Here is a 15,876-nt window from a genome sequence, read left to right as displayed (position 1 = left end):
GTTTTGCGTGTTTCCGTTTATTTAAATGGTTATTTCACTTAAATGGATGATTTTTATCTTGTGTTGGTGTAATCATTTAATTAATATGCTCTGTGATTATTGATTTATTAAATTGATGAATTGCTAGATTAAGTAGTTAAATGGCTTAATGTATTGTGTAAAGTTGCATTGATATTTTTGTGAAATAAATAAATTGCCTAGCCATTTAAAAAGGTTAAATGCTTATGTTGAAGGAAGTATTTATAGAAAAAGAAATAAATAAAAGCTTCCCTTGTTATTTTTCCATTTGGCATTTTTTATTTAATCATTGGAAAGAATTATTAGTTTTGGGAAAGAAATAAATCTGATTGCCTTTTAGTTTTAAAATATTTAAATCTGATTGGATGAAATAACTTTCAAACTAGAAGCTTAGGTTAAAAGATATTTTGGGCATCCATTCTGGGCATTCACGGCAAGAGAAGAAGAGCAATTTTGAGAGAAGGAGAAAATTATGGAGAAACTTCCTGGAGGAGCTCGAAATTCGACCTGGTTGCAAGACTGGATTTTCTTCATCTCTTTGCTTGCCTTTGCTTTAGGTTGGATAATCTATTCTGATGTTTTGATTTGATTTTGTATATTTCAGTTTTCTTCCTACGTGATTCGAAAATGCAATTTGCCTGTAGATTCTTTTTGGAATGTTGAAATGGAAGAAAGACTACCTGATATAGTTGATTTTGTGATGCTATTAGCATATGGTTGCATTCAGGAAAGGAATTGCTCATTTCTTCTTTGTTGTGTGTTATTTGTTCATAGCAAACAACTTCTTGATTTACCTCTTCTTTTGAAAGAAAGAATTTTAGATTGGGTTTGTTGGGTGCATCCTTGTTTCTATACAATCAAGAATTGGCTAGTTATTCTTTCCAGTGTGTTTATTTCACCATCTAGCTTGCTGGTAAACTTTTCCTTGAAATTTTGGAAATTGGCACTATATGTGTGTGCCCATGAAATAATTCTGGAAATGGAATGTTCTTTGTGGTTATTGATTTGTGACTTGTTGATTTTAATGCCTTGGAGGCATGTGTTTTTGTTTGTTTCGTAGACTTTACCGCTCCCGTGATGGGCTTGCCTCATCACGTGGGTCAATAGTGTTTGCTACCCGTAGGTAGCAGAACTACCGGTCGGCAGCACCGCTACGGAGTAGCAGTGCTACGGGTCGGTAGGACTGCCATCGGTTGGTAGCAACACTACCGATCGATAGCGGTTGCTACCAACGGTAGCGGCACTACCGATCGGCAGCACTGACTATGTTGGCAATTGCTATTCTCAGTTGCGGCATAGTTTTAAGAAGGTCTGCCACCTTGATGGGTATGGTTGTTTGTAGCACCTGTCGGACTATGTTTTTCTCTAACTCCCACAATGACATACTTGTTCCTTCGCCAACACTTGTTCTACTTCGGCTTGTTCCTTTTCCATACCTGAGTTTGAATACATCGCATTCTTTGTTTGTGCTCTTGTGATTGCCAAAACTATGTCCTCTTGTTCCTCCACATCCAGCATATTAATACCCTTCTAATTCGGGCAGTTGTTGTCTTCATGGTCACCTAGTCCACACCATTTGCACAATAATTGTATGTCGTCTTTCTTGTTATGGAAGTCTCTGGCAAAGTGTCCCCATTCACTACATTGTCGGCACTGTATGATAGGACGTCCTCTGGAGTCGTACTATATTTGGTTTTGCCCTCAGTTGATTTCCATAACCACGTGGTGATACATTTTGTGATTTCGATGGGTTGGACTCTCCCTATGTGAAGAATACTTGTGTACTTCTCATCTTCAAATTGTATGGGCACTCCTTGATTGTATGGGCACTTGGCAAATTTCACAAAACATATTTCTAGGACAATTACCTTTCGTGTGCCCCTCCCTTTTGCACTCAATACACCATAGTTCATTACCTTCATTGTTGGTTCCTTTCTCATCTTTCAATTCTTTCATCATTCTCCACATATCCTGTCGAAGGGCTCGTACGGTTTTGGATTCTTCGTCATTGCTACCTTCGGTGCTCTCATCATCATCGGTGTCCATCGCTCGATTGTACGCATTGGCGTATGAGGACGGAGGCACTACTTTCATCTTCTTGCGCAGTGAGGGTATCAATCCCTCCGTGAACCACCTCTTCTTCAACCCGTCGGCTGGCCGGTTTTCCATCTTGTTCAACAGTTCTTTGAGCCTACGGTTGGAAGCGCGTACACTCTCATTTTTCCCTTGCTTAGTATAATAGATTTCGGCCACGATCTCATTATCATCCCTCAAGAGTTTGAATTCCTCCTGGAACGACCTCTTCAAATCACTCCATCTCATCTTGTGTTGGGCGTCGAGGTTTGTGTACCAGTCAATGGCGATCCCCCGAAGGGTGGCGGGAAATGCCTTCAGCCAATAGTCCCTGTCATCTTGGCCATTTGCCTCCCAAATGGTTATGCATGTTTTGCAATGTCGTACCGGGTCCTCCAACCCGTCTCCCGTGAACTTCGACAGTTTTTGCTTCTCCTAGGTGTTCAATATTGTTTTCACTCAAAAGGTACATGTGTATTTGCCTTGTGTGCTGAACCTAGGTGGACTGTTTCGACCGCTACATTTTGGTGCTTTCCCTGCACTCTCGGCCACGCAAGCGTCCTCTACATGTCCACCTTCAACATCCCCAACACTTCGAGTACTTCCAAGTGTGTCGAACCTGAGTGAACTATTCCGACCGCTACATTCTAGTGCTTTCCTTGCATTCTCAGACACGCGCGCATCCTCTACACGTCCACCTCCAACGTCCCAACACTCTGAGTACTTCCAGGCTTTGACTAGTCTTTGTGCTCCCTTTGGCCGAGGGTCGACAGATCACCTAATCGCTTGGTCTTGACCACCCTGTGTCCTCTTCTCACCTTTGATGGGATCTACGGACATGAATCACTCAAGGCTGACCCGACTTCTTTTAAGGCAACGGCGCCAAAATGTTTACTGCTACAACTGCTAAATTAAATACAGGAAATAATAATGTACATGACAATGCATACCAGACACAGCAGTAAAATATATCTTTATTCGCACATTCAATTATTACAGAGAAGAGACCAAAGATGGTCGGCCAAGGATTACAATAGATCTGACAATACCATGCCCTTCCTTGACAGTACACGACTTATTTAAAGGACCCGATAGTTGCCAAGAGGTACACAACCGTCAACCAACTGACACATAACTACCCAAGATTGACAACCCACTCAGTACAATTAATTAATACCTTGTCGGATAACAAATATTATCAAACATAACAATAGGCAATTTATGCCGACGACACCCTTCCCTTACATTGGACAATGTTCTCATCAAACTTGCCCAATATGGACTCCTTGCCACGTTGAAGGAATGTTGTTATAATACCAAAAGTTTGGACAAGCCTTCTCTACTTGACTATGCACCTCTCTATTCCACCTAGTAGCTTCAAATGAAAGTTGTGATATTGGTTCATTTCTAGGCACAAAAAACATTGAATTTTCTTTAAGTGGGGAAAGATTGGCAATGTACACATGGACTATGACTAGAGCCAACAATGTGTTGCACATCCACCTCATCTTCTATTGACATATTAGGAGCAATAGCCTCTTGGATTGCTGCTTGTTGCCTTGCCCTCTCCAATTTCTTTCCATCTAGTGTTGCAAGGAGGGCTATTGTCTCTTGTTTGACCTCTTCCATTGCTTCTATACATGGCTTGCATTGGCAAACACAACCAACCATCAGACCAAATGAGTGAGGTCTTGTAAGCTTGTTTGATCTTAGTCCAATACACCAAGTGTCCATATACCATATCACAAAAACGCATCCAAACACAAGCCCAAAAGAGCGAAAGATATCTAATTTCACTTATTAAAAAATAAAAGAACACATAAAAATGAATTAATAAACATGAATTATTTACCACATAGCTTTGACTTAAACTTAAAATACATGATATTTAAACTTTAGAATACAATATTTTTATATGAAAATAAAAAAACATATATATACAATTTTAATTAAAAAAAGAATTAATAAACTATAAATATAAAAACTTTATATTAAATTTTTTTTGTGCATCTAAATTAATCTCCAAGATTGTTGCAACAAATATTGTTCAAGAGGTGTGAATATGAGTTGTGACACTATCCATGTCTAACATTTTTAAACAGAGAAAAATTAAAAAAAGAATAAAATAAAAAACAATTACAAATCTTACCTGGTCCGCTCCCAAAACCCTCGAGCGATCCAATCGATTTGCAAAAAGAAAAAATCAAAATTGATTCTTGGGCAAAGAAGAGGCGGTGTCACAATTTCAGGGCTTGCATTGGCATTTTTTTCCTTCTGCTTTTTGTCGAGCTTTATGCCTTTCAAACCCAAGTTTGACCTTTTAATAGGCAATTCATTTTTTTTTGGTGCCTTGGGTCCATTAAATACCCTACAAGTCAACGCAAGTACTCAACGAGCAAGTGCAAGTTGTGCAAGTCAAAAGAACTACGACGAGTAGTGAGTAAACTTGTGAGTTACATGCTATGCCTAAAAACGTGAGTACTCATTGAGTTTGCAATATTTGTGCATTGATACATGTACAAGAGATTGGTACGGATACAAGTATGTCTATTTTTGAAAAATAGGAGATGAGGGTACTTAGAGAAACCATAATAAAAATAATAAAATAATATTTTAAATATATAAAAATTTAAAAAATAATAAAATAATTAAAAATCATATTTAAATATAATATAATAAATAAATAAATATAATCCATTTTATACAATATAATGCAATTTTATTTATATCCATTTATATTAATAAAATATTTAAGGTATTCGAGATGTATTAGACTTTTGTTGATACCCAAAAGCATAACTAATTATGTACGTCTTATTTGTTTCTGAAAACTCAAGATAAATATGACCATGCTAAATGCCAAAGACACTAAACAAATCTCGCATAACCCTCTAAAAACATCGTGTTTTGTTCACTAGGACATTTAATACTTGTAATTCACGTTGACTCCAAACCCTCAAAATCAACCTCAATGGCATCGCATCAACTATAAATGCAACAAAAGGCCTCATGCGACATTTGCTTCTTTTCCCCACTCATTTTGTGCTAATCTGAAGGTTTTTTTAAGGTTCTTTGTTTTTTGACAGAAACAGCAAGAGTTGGCAGCGAGATGACATCTTCGCCCATGCCTCCGGTACCAAAGACTCATCCCTAAACTCGAGACACGTCCTAGGGGGTCAAATAAGCATCTCCCTACAACCATGGTTTAGAAATAGTGAAGAACTATGTGAACAATCAGAATTTTCTTCCCACAATCATAAATTGAAAGAAAAAACTTAGCAATTTATCTTTTACCATTTAATTATTAATCTACTTTGAGTTGTTTGTGTGATCTCAAGTGTGTTTACACTTGGATTTGAAGTTGATAATCCATATTGGTTGTGCAAGTGGTCCAAATTTAACATTTCACTTTTCAGCATTTGTTTGCAATTTTATTGCAGATCTTTATTTCCATTCTTTTTAATAAAACAAGTTCTATGTTCTCCTCTTTCAACAAGAATTAGAAAAAAATTCTTATAAGATATTGCTCATTGTTGATCTCGTCATATCCTAGCAGATATTCACATATACCATATTATAAATAATAAAGGATGAACATATCTTTCCTATGGCCATCGCATAGAAAATCTCTTTTATTATTTTATTTATTCAGCTGAACCCAAGGGCTGCCCAAAAAACAATCAGAAAATAAAAAGTTATTTTTTAAAAACATTCTAATAAACAAAAAAGTGCGCTTGTGTACATAATTTTGACCTTGAGTGATACTATTGTGAAAATAGTGTGCATCATGAAGATTTGTGTGGTTTCAAAGCCCTTAATTTGGGCTTGGTGGTGGGGGCTCTACTCTACCCCTAAACACCATTGGGGTTTCCGCTCCTAGACCTCTCTAGTTATTAGGATCTCTTGTCATGTAAGAAACTGGACTACAATGAGGTGATGATAAGAAATTGGGATCTAACTCTTGAATACTTAGGCATTATTGTTGCATAACTTGCCAAAAAATATCTTTAGATGAGGCAGCTGGTATAGTACATGATTACAGGAAGTGGCATTGTAACTCATTGTTCTTCAACTGAAATTGAACCGAATATTGACTTTGATGCCTTCAATGAAAAGAAATATGAGTATTATTAAATATTGAATGTAATTTTCATTGTGTACTGACATTTGACAAGTCACTGAATTATGAGTTTATGAGTATTTTCATTTTTTGCAAATCATGAGGTATTTAATTTTTTATTGGCAATTATAAATATCACTCTTTTATATTATATAATTATAAAATTTTAAAAAAATTATTGAAACCCATACTCATATCCAAGGGGGAAAAAATTACTGTACCACCATACCCAAAACCCATACTAATACCAAAACAGGTAACTCAGAATATATACAATAGAGCTGATTAGATCTTTATTCATGGCTAAAATAAAAAATTATTTATGGCTTTTACAGGTTTTCTGTGTGAATGAACCCAAAACAAACCCAACACCCCAATATTACTTGCCAAATCCGCATACTGAACCTGCAAACCGAAACTGGCTGCTTATAACATTTGTAAATATTAAACTAATAAATAATAAATATATTATATTATTATTAATGTCTTAATTTAAGTCTTCCCCGTGACTGCCATGCTTTCTCTGACACCACTCTCACTATTTTTGTTGAATCTTCATTCTTCAAAGAACTAACAGTGAAGCTAGGGAATCTGACCAGTCTAAATGACAGGAGCTACACAGTTAAACACAGGAATTTCATCATTCTTGAATCGTTTTATTTGTCTTCTTTTTGGTTTTTAGAATCCCTAGAGAAGTCATTGGAAACTTGCAACTATTTCCGGTTCCTCCCCTCACTACTAAGCCTTAGGTGTCTGACATAAAAATTAAGAATATTTGATCAACTTGCTAAAGTTAATTAATAAACTATGCATCCAAGTAAACAAACAAAAAGCTGTTTTTATAGTCTACTTGCCTCCAATAACAGTTAAATATCTTAGTATGGTCCAGCAGTTACAATGAGGAGGAGGGCTTCATTTCATTATAACATGATCAACATATAAGTCCAGTTAATTCACAGATAAGAGTGTTCACTATTAGATTTTCAAATGTGTAATGCTTAGTAAATAGAATGTTAGAGCTGCCTATAAACCTACTTGTAAAACAGAGGCTACTTCCACTCACTGACCACAGCATGCAAACCAGCATTGTTTTAAGACACCAAACACAAAAAATGAGAAAAAAAGCTAACCTTAGACCAATGGTAAATAATATCCATCAGATATGGACGGCTTATTGACTCAACATATTCCTCCGGGTTTACATCTAACTTGCACTCGCGCTGCACCTGTATTGGGAAGAATGCATATATGTATATATATTTCAAAAACACCTTCTAAAGAAATTTGTCAAAACACGACACACAGAAATTATTCCAAATTATGTTTACTTTGTTATGCTCCAGCTCACCTCTGCAATCCGTCGTGCACTATCCTGAAGTTGTTGTAATGGCTTTTCAAGCTCCTTACTCAGATGTATAACATCATTTGATTTGTCACACGGAATGAAACAGCTTGCAAGTGACGCTACTTGATGATGGTCTAGCTCATTGAATATGCCTGCATATCAATAGAAGTGCAACAAAAATCACAATATAACTATCAAACATGCATTAAAGTATAAAACATTACTTCCTACACCTATTACTTGCATTCAAGAACATATTAACATACCATTGAACATCAGTTCTGTTGCAAGGAGCTCATCTCCTGTGTCTATAAAACATGCAGCCCGTCCTTTCAATTGCACCACACCATCAGCATCAATGTGTCCAAGTCGCTTAAGTACTCTTGAGCGATTTCTTAATTCTTCCCTAAATTTATGAAGCTGCTCCAACAGCAAAAAGAATGAGGGTGGGTAAAATAACTATGATAAAACAACTTAAGAGATATGAAAATAGATTCACATTCAAACATACATACAGATAGGGAGAGGCATGAGTGTATCCCGCTATACATACATACAGATAGGGAGGGGCATGGGTGTATCCCGCTATACATACATATATAATACACACACACACACACAAAGTAATGTCCCCACTTTCTAGGACGTCATCCAGATGCACAGTTTCTCCTGTTAATCCACCTCCGTAGGTGAAACCAGTGGTTAGGAGGTGATGGAGTGTGCAAGGAGGCCCTATACTTAGTCATTTGTTTGGCCTTCGCAAGTTTATAGTGTGTAAACTTTATAATATTACATTATGTCACTTTTTCTAAAATTGGAAATATTTTATAGTGCGACTTTATAGGGTGAATTAATGCTAATATTATATATAAAGTCTAAGTTACCGGTACGTCACCTTTTTCCCCAAATTCGGGTACGATACGTATCCAATTCGGAAAAAATTCCGTTTTTTTCCTCCTAAAACGAATCCGCTTTTTGAGTCACGAATCCCAACACATCCGCTGCAAACGTGGCGATTCCATTGGGTTTTATTCACGAATCCGCGTCGCGCACGAATTTCAAGGGGGTTTTACTAACTTTTCATAGGATGTAATCGCGTCGAATAAGTTTTAAACCCTAAAGCGAAGTTAAAAATGTAGTGAAAACGGCAGGCACCATTCCTTCAATGCACAGTGAAAACCGAAAACCCATTCCTACGAGGGCACGAGGGCATGGAGAAGGCACGATGACAACACAGAGAAGGCGAGAAGGTGTGACGGGGGGCGCAACAACACAGAGGAGGCACGATGGGAGGCATAGAGGAGGAGCGACAGCCATCCCTACCAGCGACAACCATTCCTACCAGCGACGGCACAGGTGCTAAGGAGCTAAGGAGGTACTCTTTTAGACTTTTTCTATAGTTTGTTTTCAAATGTTTGTTTATTTTAAAATGTTTGTTAAATGTTTATATTTAAAAATTAAAATCATATTTGTCTATTTTAATTTGTTTGTTTTTATTTAAAATCATATTGTAAAATTGTTAAGTCTATTTTCATATTTAAATATATATAAATAATAGAACTATTTTGGCATTTTGCTAGTTAAAATATGAATATTCATTTTTAAAATAATAGTAAATACAAATCAAAATTAAATATGATATTTAATTTTAATTTGTAGTATTACTATTTAATTTATTTTAAATAGTTATATTTTAATTAGTTATTGTGTAACTTAGAAGTTTGTAAATATTTAAATGTTGTTATAGGTTACTTTCATAATTATAATAATTTCACTTTCATTTTAAATTAAATTTAAGTATTTAACATTTATAATCTATTGTTTAATATTAAATTTTAATAATTATTTTTTAATTTGTTGTAGAAATCATAATGGCAACGACTGCTAGCTCTATTCCTCAACAAACTTTCAAAACCGACCCAAATTCACCTTTATGGAAATATGTCAAAATAATAGACCAAGTAAAAGGTGGTGGAACATTAGCCTGCTAATGGGCCTTTGAGGGCTTACCCTCCTAGGGTTGGTGTTAAAAGTCATGTGTGGATGCCGCCAGACAAGGGATGGATCAAGATCAACTTTGACGGGGCATCCAGGGGGAATCGCAGGATTTCCGATGCAGGGATCATAGCTCGAGATGAGAAAGGGAGTATTTTAGCACTTGGAGCAAAAAGATTGGTGGATGGAACTAACAATGAAGCTGAGTGTCAGGCAGCAATTGAAGCAATTCTTATGGTAAAAAACTGGAGGTGAAAAAACTACACCTTGAAGGGGACTCCCAGCTAGTGGTGAATGGCATCGCTAGGGGTAGGATGGAGGCCTGGCACTTGGATAAACATATCAAAAGAATAAATAACCTTCTGAAAGGGTTAGAAGATTTTAAAGTATCGCATGTTTTAAGGGAAGCGAATGCTGAAGCTGATGTGTTCTCGAACGTAGGTGCAAATGGTTCCTTGGAAGAACTTTTTTATTTATTTGAAGACTTAAGGGATTTGGATCCCTTAGAATTTATATGAAGGTGCTTTGAGTTTGTAAGGGGAACTCGAGAAGTTGTGATGAGCTATGCAGGAACCATTTTAGATATGCATGTTAAGGGGTGGGGATGGCTCACGTGGTTTGCGTCCACCATAATGGCAGCAAGTTGCGAAATGGCGGTGTAGGTGCAATGATGATAGTGTATGGAACCTTGGATTGCTAGCAATGTGTGGTATGAGGTGGTGTGTGCGATAAAATAAATGGATGGGGTGGCAGCGTGTTGCATCATTATGGTCCTCGTTTTCTTTTTGGCACTGCGCAAAGGACTACATTTTCTCTTGCGAGTTCTGTGTTTTGGATGTGTGACAGGGGAACGATGGAAGCAAATTTTTCACTGCTCACACAGGGCCAAATGCCTACTTTTCGAGGCACAATTTCATGCCACCGCTTGAAGAATGTTTTTAGGGTGGATGAGGAAGAATTTTGGAGGGTTGTTCGCTCGATGTTTGGGGAAGAATTCCTAGACACTGACTGTCGCCCGCGAACGAACTTGGACGTATCATCCCTATTTGTGGCTCTGGCGCTGATGGTGGGGAGTTCAAGGGAGGAGGTGTTGCGGGTGACGTCTCTAGTGTTGAGACCAAACTGGTGGAGGCGCTTAGGCGGGCAGGATGATGCAGTGCAGCCTCTGGTGGTGTGGTCGGCCTCTCGCACGGTCGTAACCCAATTGGAGGATGCAAGGCAAGGGTGGCGGGAATTGTTGGACTTTGTGCGGAAGATGGGACGGACAGACGGAGCGAGCGAAATTGCGTGGCAAGCAAACCCCGGTGAAGTCGCAGGCTCCGATTGGTGAAGATGGGCGGCCGTTGGTGCGTCACCAAATCCCGCGAAAGAGTGTGAAGAGCGTGGAACGCAGTGAGTTGCGAGGAGGATGGCCGGGAACCTCGACATGTGTTGGGATGGTGCTGCCCAATGCAGGAACCAGTCGGGCCTTCCCCAACTTCTCCAGGGAGGAGGCCCTAGGCAAGTTCTCGTAGGTTGGTTTCCTGAGTAGGCCGTCGGTTTTTTGGGTGGTTTTTCCCTATTGTATGGAATGTATCCGTAGTGGTAGGCATAGTTGGAGTGAGTCTTGTCTCGGGTTCCATGTTGATTTTGTAGGGGCGAGACCCCATAATCTTTAGATAGTGGAACGCTACAAAGCAGCTGAAGGCATGTATTTTTCCTTTCAAGCAATATAAATCTTAAACCTATTACCGATCAAAAAAAAAGGTGGTGGAACATTTAATTGGCTATGCAACTTTTTTAGTGTGAAAAAAACTAGCTCCTACAGTCGTGTCAAAGCCCATTTTTGTGTCATTCCCCAACAACGAATCAAACCATCTCTAGGAAAGGATGGAAATGGGATGTCACCTCAAGAAATAGAAAGATATATTAGAGAGCAAGAGGAAGCGGATGCAAGAGTTGGTTGTGCCTCAAACCATCCTTTGTTGATAGGAAGAGGAAGTCGATCAAAGAGGCCCTCTACTTCTCCATCTTATAGTAATTTTCCTGATATCGTGGTAGAGAGCCACCCATTCTTGGATCCAATTAGTGAAGAACCTGTTATTGTGAAGAGAAACAGGGGACCATTAGAGAGAGCATTTCAGAATGATGCTAGAGAGATTGCAGATCAATCCGTTGGAAGATGTCTATATTCAAAAAGTTTGTCATTTAATGTGGTGCGATCACCATATTGGCAGGATATGTTGAAAAAGGTAAATGAGGCTCCACAAGGGTACACAGGGCCTGGTTATGAGAAGGTGTGTAGCACCTTACTAACAAAGGAGGTAAAAAACATAGACAATGCATTGGCTCCCATTAGAAATTCATGGAAACAAACAAGGGTGTCCATCATTTCAGATGGGTGGAAGGATACCAAAAATCGGCCATTAATTAATAATTGCAGTGTGCCCTAAAGGGGCAATGTTTCTGAAAGTTGTGGATTGTGAGGGATAGGTGATGGATGCACAATTTATTGCTAACATCCTTATACAATGCATTCAAGACGTGAGACCTCAAAATGTTGTCCAAGTAATAACAGACAATGCAAAGAATTGTAGAGTTGCAGGTATGTTGATTTAGACACGGTTTAAACACATATTTTGGACACCTTGTGCTATCCACTCTCTCAACCTCATGCTACAAAAGATGGGCAGGAAAATACATTGGATCAAACAAATTTACGCTGAGGCTGAAGAGATCCAAATGTTCATCACAAACCATAACATGTCACAGGTCATTTTCAGATCATTTTCACAGTTGGAGTTGCTAAAGGTAATTGAAACACTTCAATTTTTAAAATCTACATTTCACTTTGGTAATCATTATTTTTTATTTTATTTTTATCTTGTCTTCTTTGTATTCTAATTTTTATTTTTTATTTTTGAATAGGTTGTCGAGATTCGATTTGCATCCAACACAATCGTCTTGAGGCGACTTGTGAAGGTGCGAGAGCCACTTGCTAGCATGGTAATTAGTCAAAGATGGTCCCTATGGAGGCAATCCAATACTGAAAGGGCAACAAATGTAAAGCACATGATCTTAGATGACACTTGGTGGGATCGAGTGGAATATCTTTTGAGTTTCATTGAGCCCATCATGAGTATGATCCCTTATACTGACATGGATCACCCATGTTTGGGAGAGGTATATGATGGCATTGACTCAATGATTGAGAAAATAAAATTCATCATCAATGCAAAAAAGCAAGATCCTGAAGAAACTTTCTTCAAAGAGGTTCAGTCAATTTGTGTTGAGCAGTGGAACAAAATGACCACCCCACTACATCTTCTTGCATTTGCATTGACTCCCAAATTTTATAGTGATGAAATGCTTGCGAAGCCATCAAGGGTACCACCATATAGAGATTCAGAAGTCAATGAAGGGTAAGATTCAGAAGTCGGTGAAGGGTGTAGGACAGCACCTACTAAACTCTTCCACAATTCTGAAATGGAAGATTTAATGACAAGTGAGTTTCCTGATTTTGTAGCCTCCAATGGTCAAAGTGTTTCCGCTCTCCGTGACAAGTATAAGAAGGATGCTCATACTTGGTGGTACCTCAATGGCCATACATCACCAAACCTTCAAACTCATTCAATCAAACTTTTATCGGAAGTAAGTTTCTTAATTTTTATTGCTCTCTAAATTTATATTTTTTACAATTTTATGATTGTCGCCCTCTCACTTTGTGTCAATTATTCAATAGGTTGCTAGTTCCTCTTCATCTGAGCGAAATTGGAGCACATACTCCTTTATCCACTCAGTGAAACGCAACCGACTAGCAGCAAGTAAGGCGGAAGAGCTCGTTTATGTGCATTCAAACTTGCGTCTTCTTACTCATAAACAAAATGAATACAAGATGGGAGCACAAAGTTTTGGGATGTAGATCCAGAGCGAACTGATTTGGATTTTTCAGCTGCCACACAATCTTTACTTTCTGGGGAGTCCAATAGCCAATTTGCTGCTAGTGCAAGTGGCAGTGAAGCTGCATGTGGTTCCACTACTCTACCTACATCATCTAATGTCAATGATGATGTTGATCTTGACCTTCCTAGTGACCCATATGATGCTATTGCTGATTATTAATTGTTTTCTTTTATTGTTGAACCAATGAACAATGAATTCAATATCTATCATAACATAACATTCAAATTTTGACAAATGGATGTTTCATATTAAGATTAGACTTACGGTAAATTTGTAATTTTGTTATATTTATATCATATATGATAGTTCCAAGTTTTGTTTAGTATATGGATGATATGTGGGATTCTAAATTTAATTTTTGTTTCTACTTATTAGATTGCATATACGTATATATTTATGATTTTTACCTTTTTTTTTGTACGGACGTACCCAGACGTACCCAGCCCCCCCCCCCCCCAATTGTCGTACCCATGTACCCGTACCCGTACCAGCAACTTAGCAATATAAAGTTACTTTTACCTTGTGGCAATAATACATAAAAGTGACCTTATAAGTTACTTTATGACTTAATAAGTAACTTTATTTTAAAAAGTTACCTTGCTCATCTCCCTAGGAGATTATGTTATTTTAAAAAGTGGTCAATTTGCAATGATGAGCTGACCCTTCATGCTGGGCGAACTTGAGGGAAAAAGATTCTTTTGGCATCTTGGAATCTTCCCAAAGGAGGTCGAATTAGGGCTAGACGCATAAAGGTTGTTGTACATGACATTTTGCTCATTATGTTTTGATGAATTTTGAAGAATTATTTACCTTCAGCAGGTCTGCAGCATATTGGCAGAGTTCTGGAGCAAATTTGGGGACAGAAACCCTCACATCTATCAGCATATTGATCTTTATTGGAAGCTCTTTTCAGGTCTTTGGGACCAAATTCAAGAGCATTTTGGTAGATTACAGCAATATTAGGGTCTGAAATTCTGATTTGGGCAGAAATAACATAATTTCCAGCTAGCATATGTTCCTAATTAGCAGGTCATACCTTTGCCAGGCTGGTCGTACCTCTATTTCTTGCCTGGGTTTCCAATAAAATAACGGTATTTGCAGCAGTTTTCTTGTTCAAAAATTATTGTTAGCAGCTAATAAGAAGAATTCCAATGGTTATTAGGTGAAATTGGTTCATACTGGAGCTACAGGAGCAAATCAGTGGGTAGAAAGCACACCAAATTGGAGCCTCTCCTGGGAGAAGTTCAGGAATTGCATTGGATTCAGGATTTCTTCACATATTTGTTTTAGATAATTATTCTTTAGGTGAATAAAGCTCATTGGAGTCATTAGTTGCAAATGGAGGTGCTTCATTCAATCTTTCCACCTGTTCAGGGAAATAAATCACCTTCAATCCCAGCGCTGGACTCCTGGTAGGCCATTATTGGCTTGGGTTGTTGAAAATAATCATTTATTTCCATTTGTTCATTGCTGACAAATAAAATCAGAAGTCTGAGAATCATTTTCAGTCAATTATTTTATGTGTTGCTATTGTTATTCATTTTTGTATTGTCAAATCCCTAAGCATAAACCTCAAAAAAACATAAAATTCCTTCAAAACCTCAAGCCATTAATACGCTGGTCAAAGATTAATATTGGAACAAACAAATCAGAATTGAGCCATCTCCTAGTCGGCATCTCACACACACACGCACACACACAGAGTTAAAAATTGAATGGAGAGTTAATTGTTGTCAAACAGACCTGCATAGATTCATACCTGAGATTCACGCATCTTCAAACGAAGTTGATGAGCTTCATTATTTAATTCTGCTTTTCTTTGAAATGACTTATACTGGTTCTCATCCTGTTCAGACTGTAACTTAAAGATATTAAATAAATGGCAAGCTGATTAAAACTTACATCTAACATAAAGGCTGAATAACTAAAACAAGCCTTTGCATAAGAAAAATGAACATGAAACCTCACCTTATGCATTGGATGACAAAGCAGTTTTTGTTCAGTCTCTTCAACTTCCTTTACAATCTTTACAAAATCAGGATCATCAATACCCATATCCTGTAAAATAAGCAGTTTAACTCATTAGACAACACATAGTAGCAGTGGTGCTCTTGGGGGTTCCGTCCCAAGACCCAAATCGTGCACAAAGGCAGACCAAAATATTCAGCAGGCCAATATACACCCACTTGGGGCAGTACATTAAGTTGTAGTAAAAGGCAAGTAAACAATCTGATTGCCTTCAATGAAGGGATGCCAATCTGTAAAGAGACCAACCACTGTTAGCAAGGACTTGGCTGAAGTTGGTAGAAGCTTCTAGTCATCAAATAGTTGCAGACAGTTGGCACACACTTGGCACACAGTTGCCAAAGAGAAGTCCTAGGGC

The 15,876-nt window shown here is 37.8% G+C and overlaps 1 protein-coding gene across 2 annotated transcripts in view; it reads right to left on the bottom strand.

Annotated features, from left to right (window-relative positions):
* LOC131029046 (DExH-box ATP-dependent RNA helicase DExH10) overlaps positions 1-15,876 on the bottom strand; it is a 119,731-nt gene that overhangs the window by 45,753 nt on the left and 58,102 nt on the right. For both annotated transcript variants that reach the window (XM_057959444.2, XM_057959443.2), the window contains exons 11-15: positions 15,462-15,551; positions 15,253-15,348; positions 7,823-7,976; positions 7,560-7,708; positions 7,342-7,437 (exon numbers count right to left, since the gene is read on the bottom strand). In XM_057959444.2, coding sequence (XP_057815427.1) covers positions 7,342-7,437; positions 7,560-7,708; positions 7,823-7,976; positions 15,253-15,348; positions 15,462-15,551 — 585 coding nt within the window. The remainder of the gene's footprint in view (positions 1-7,341; positions 7,438-7,559; positions 7,709-7,822; positions 7,977-15,252; positions 15,349-15,461; positions 15,552-15,876) is intronic.

This window comes from Cryptomeria japonica, chromosome 2 (assembly GCF_030272615.1).
Source record: "Cryptomeria japonica chromosome 2, Sugi_1.0, whole genome shotgun sequence".
NCBI classification, from domain to species: Eukaryota; Viridiplantae; Streptophyta; class Pinopsida; order Cupressales; family Cupressaceae; genus Cryptomeria; species Cryptomeria japonica.
Note: the sequence above shows the minus strand (reverse complement) of the source record. Positions and strands in the feature narration are given on the sequence as shown.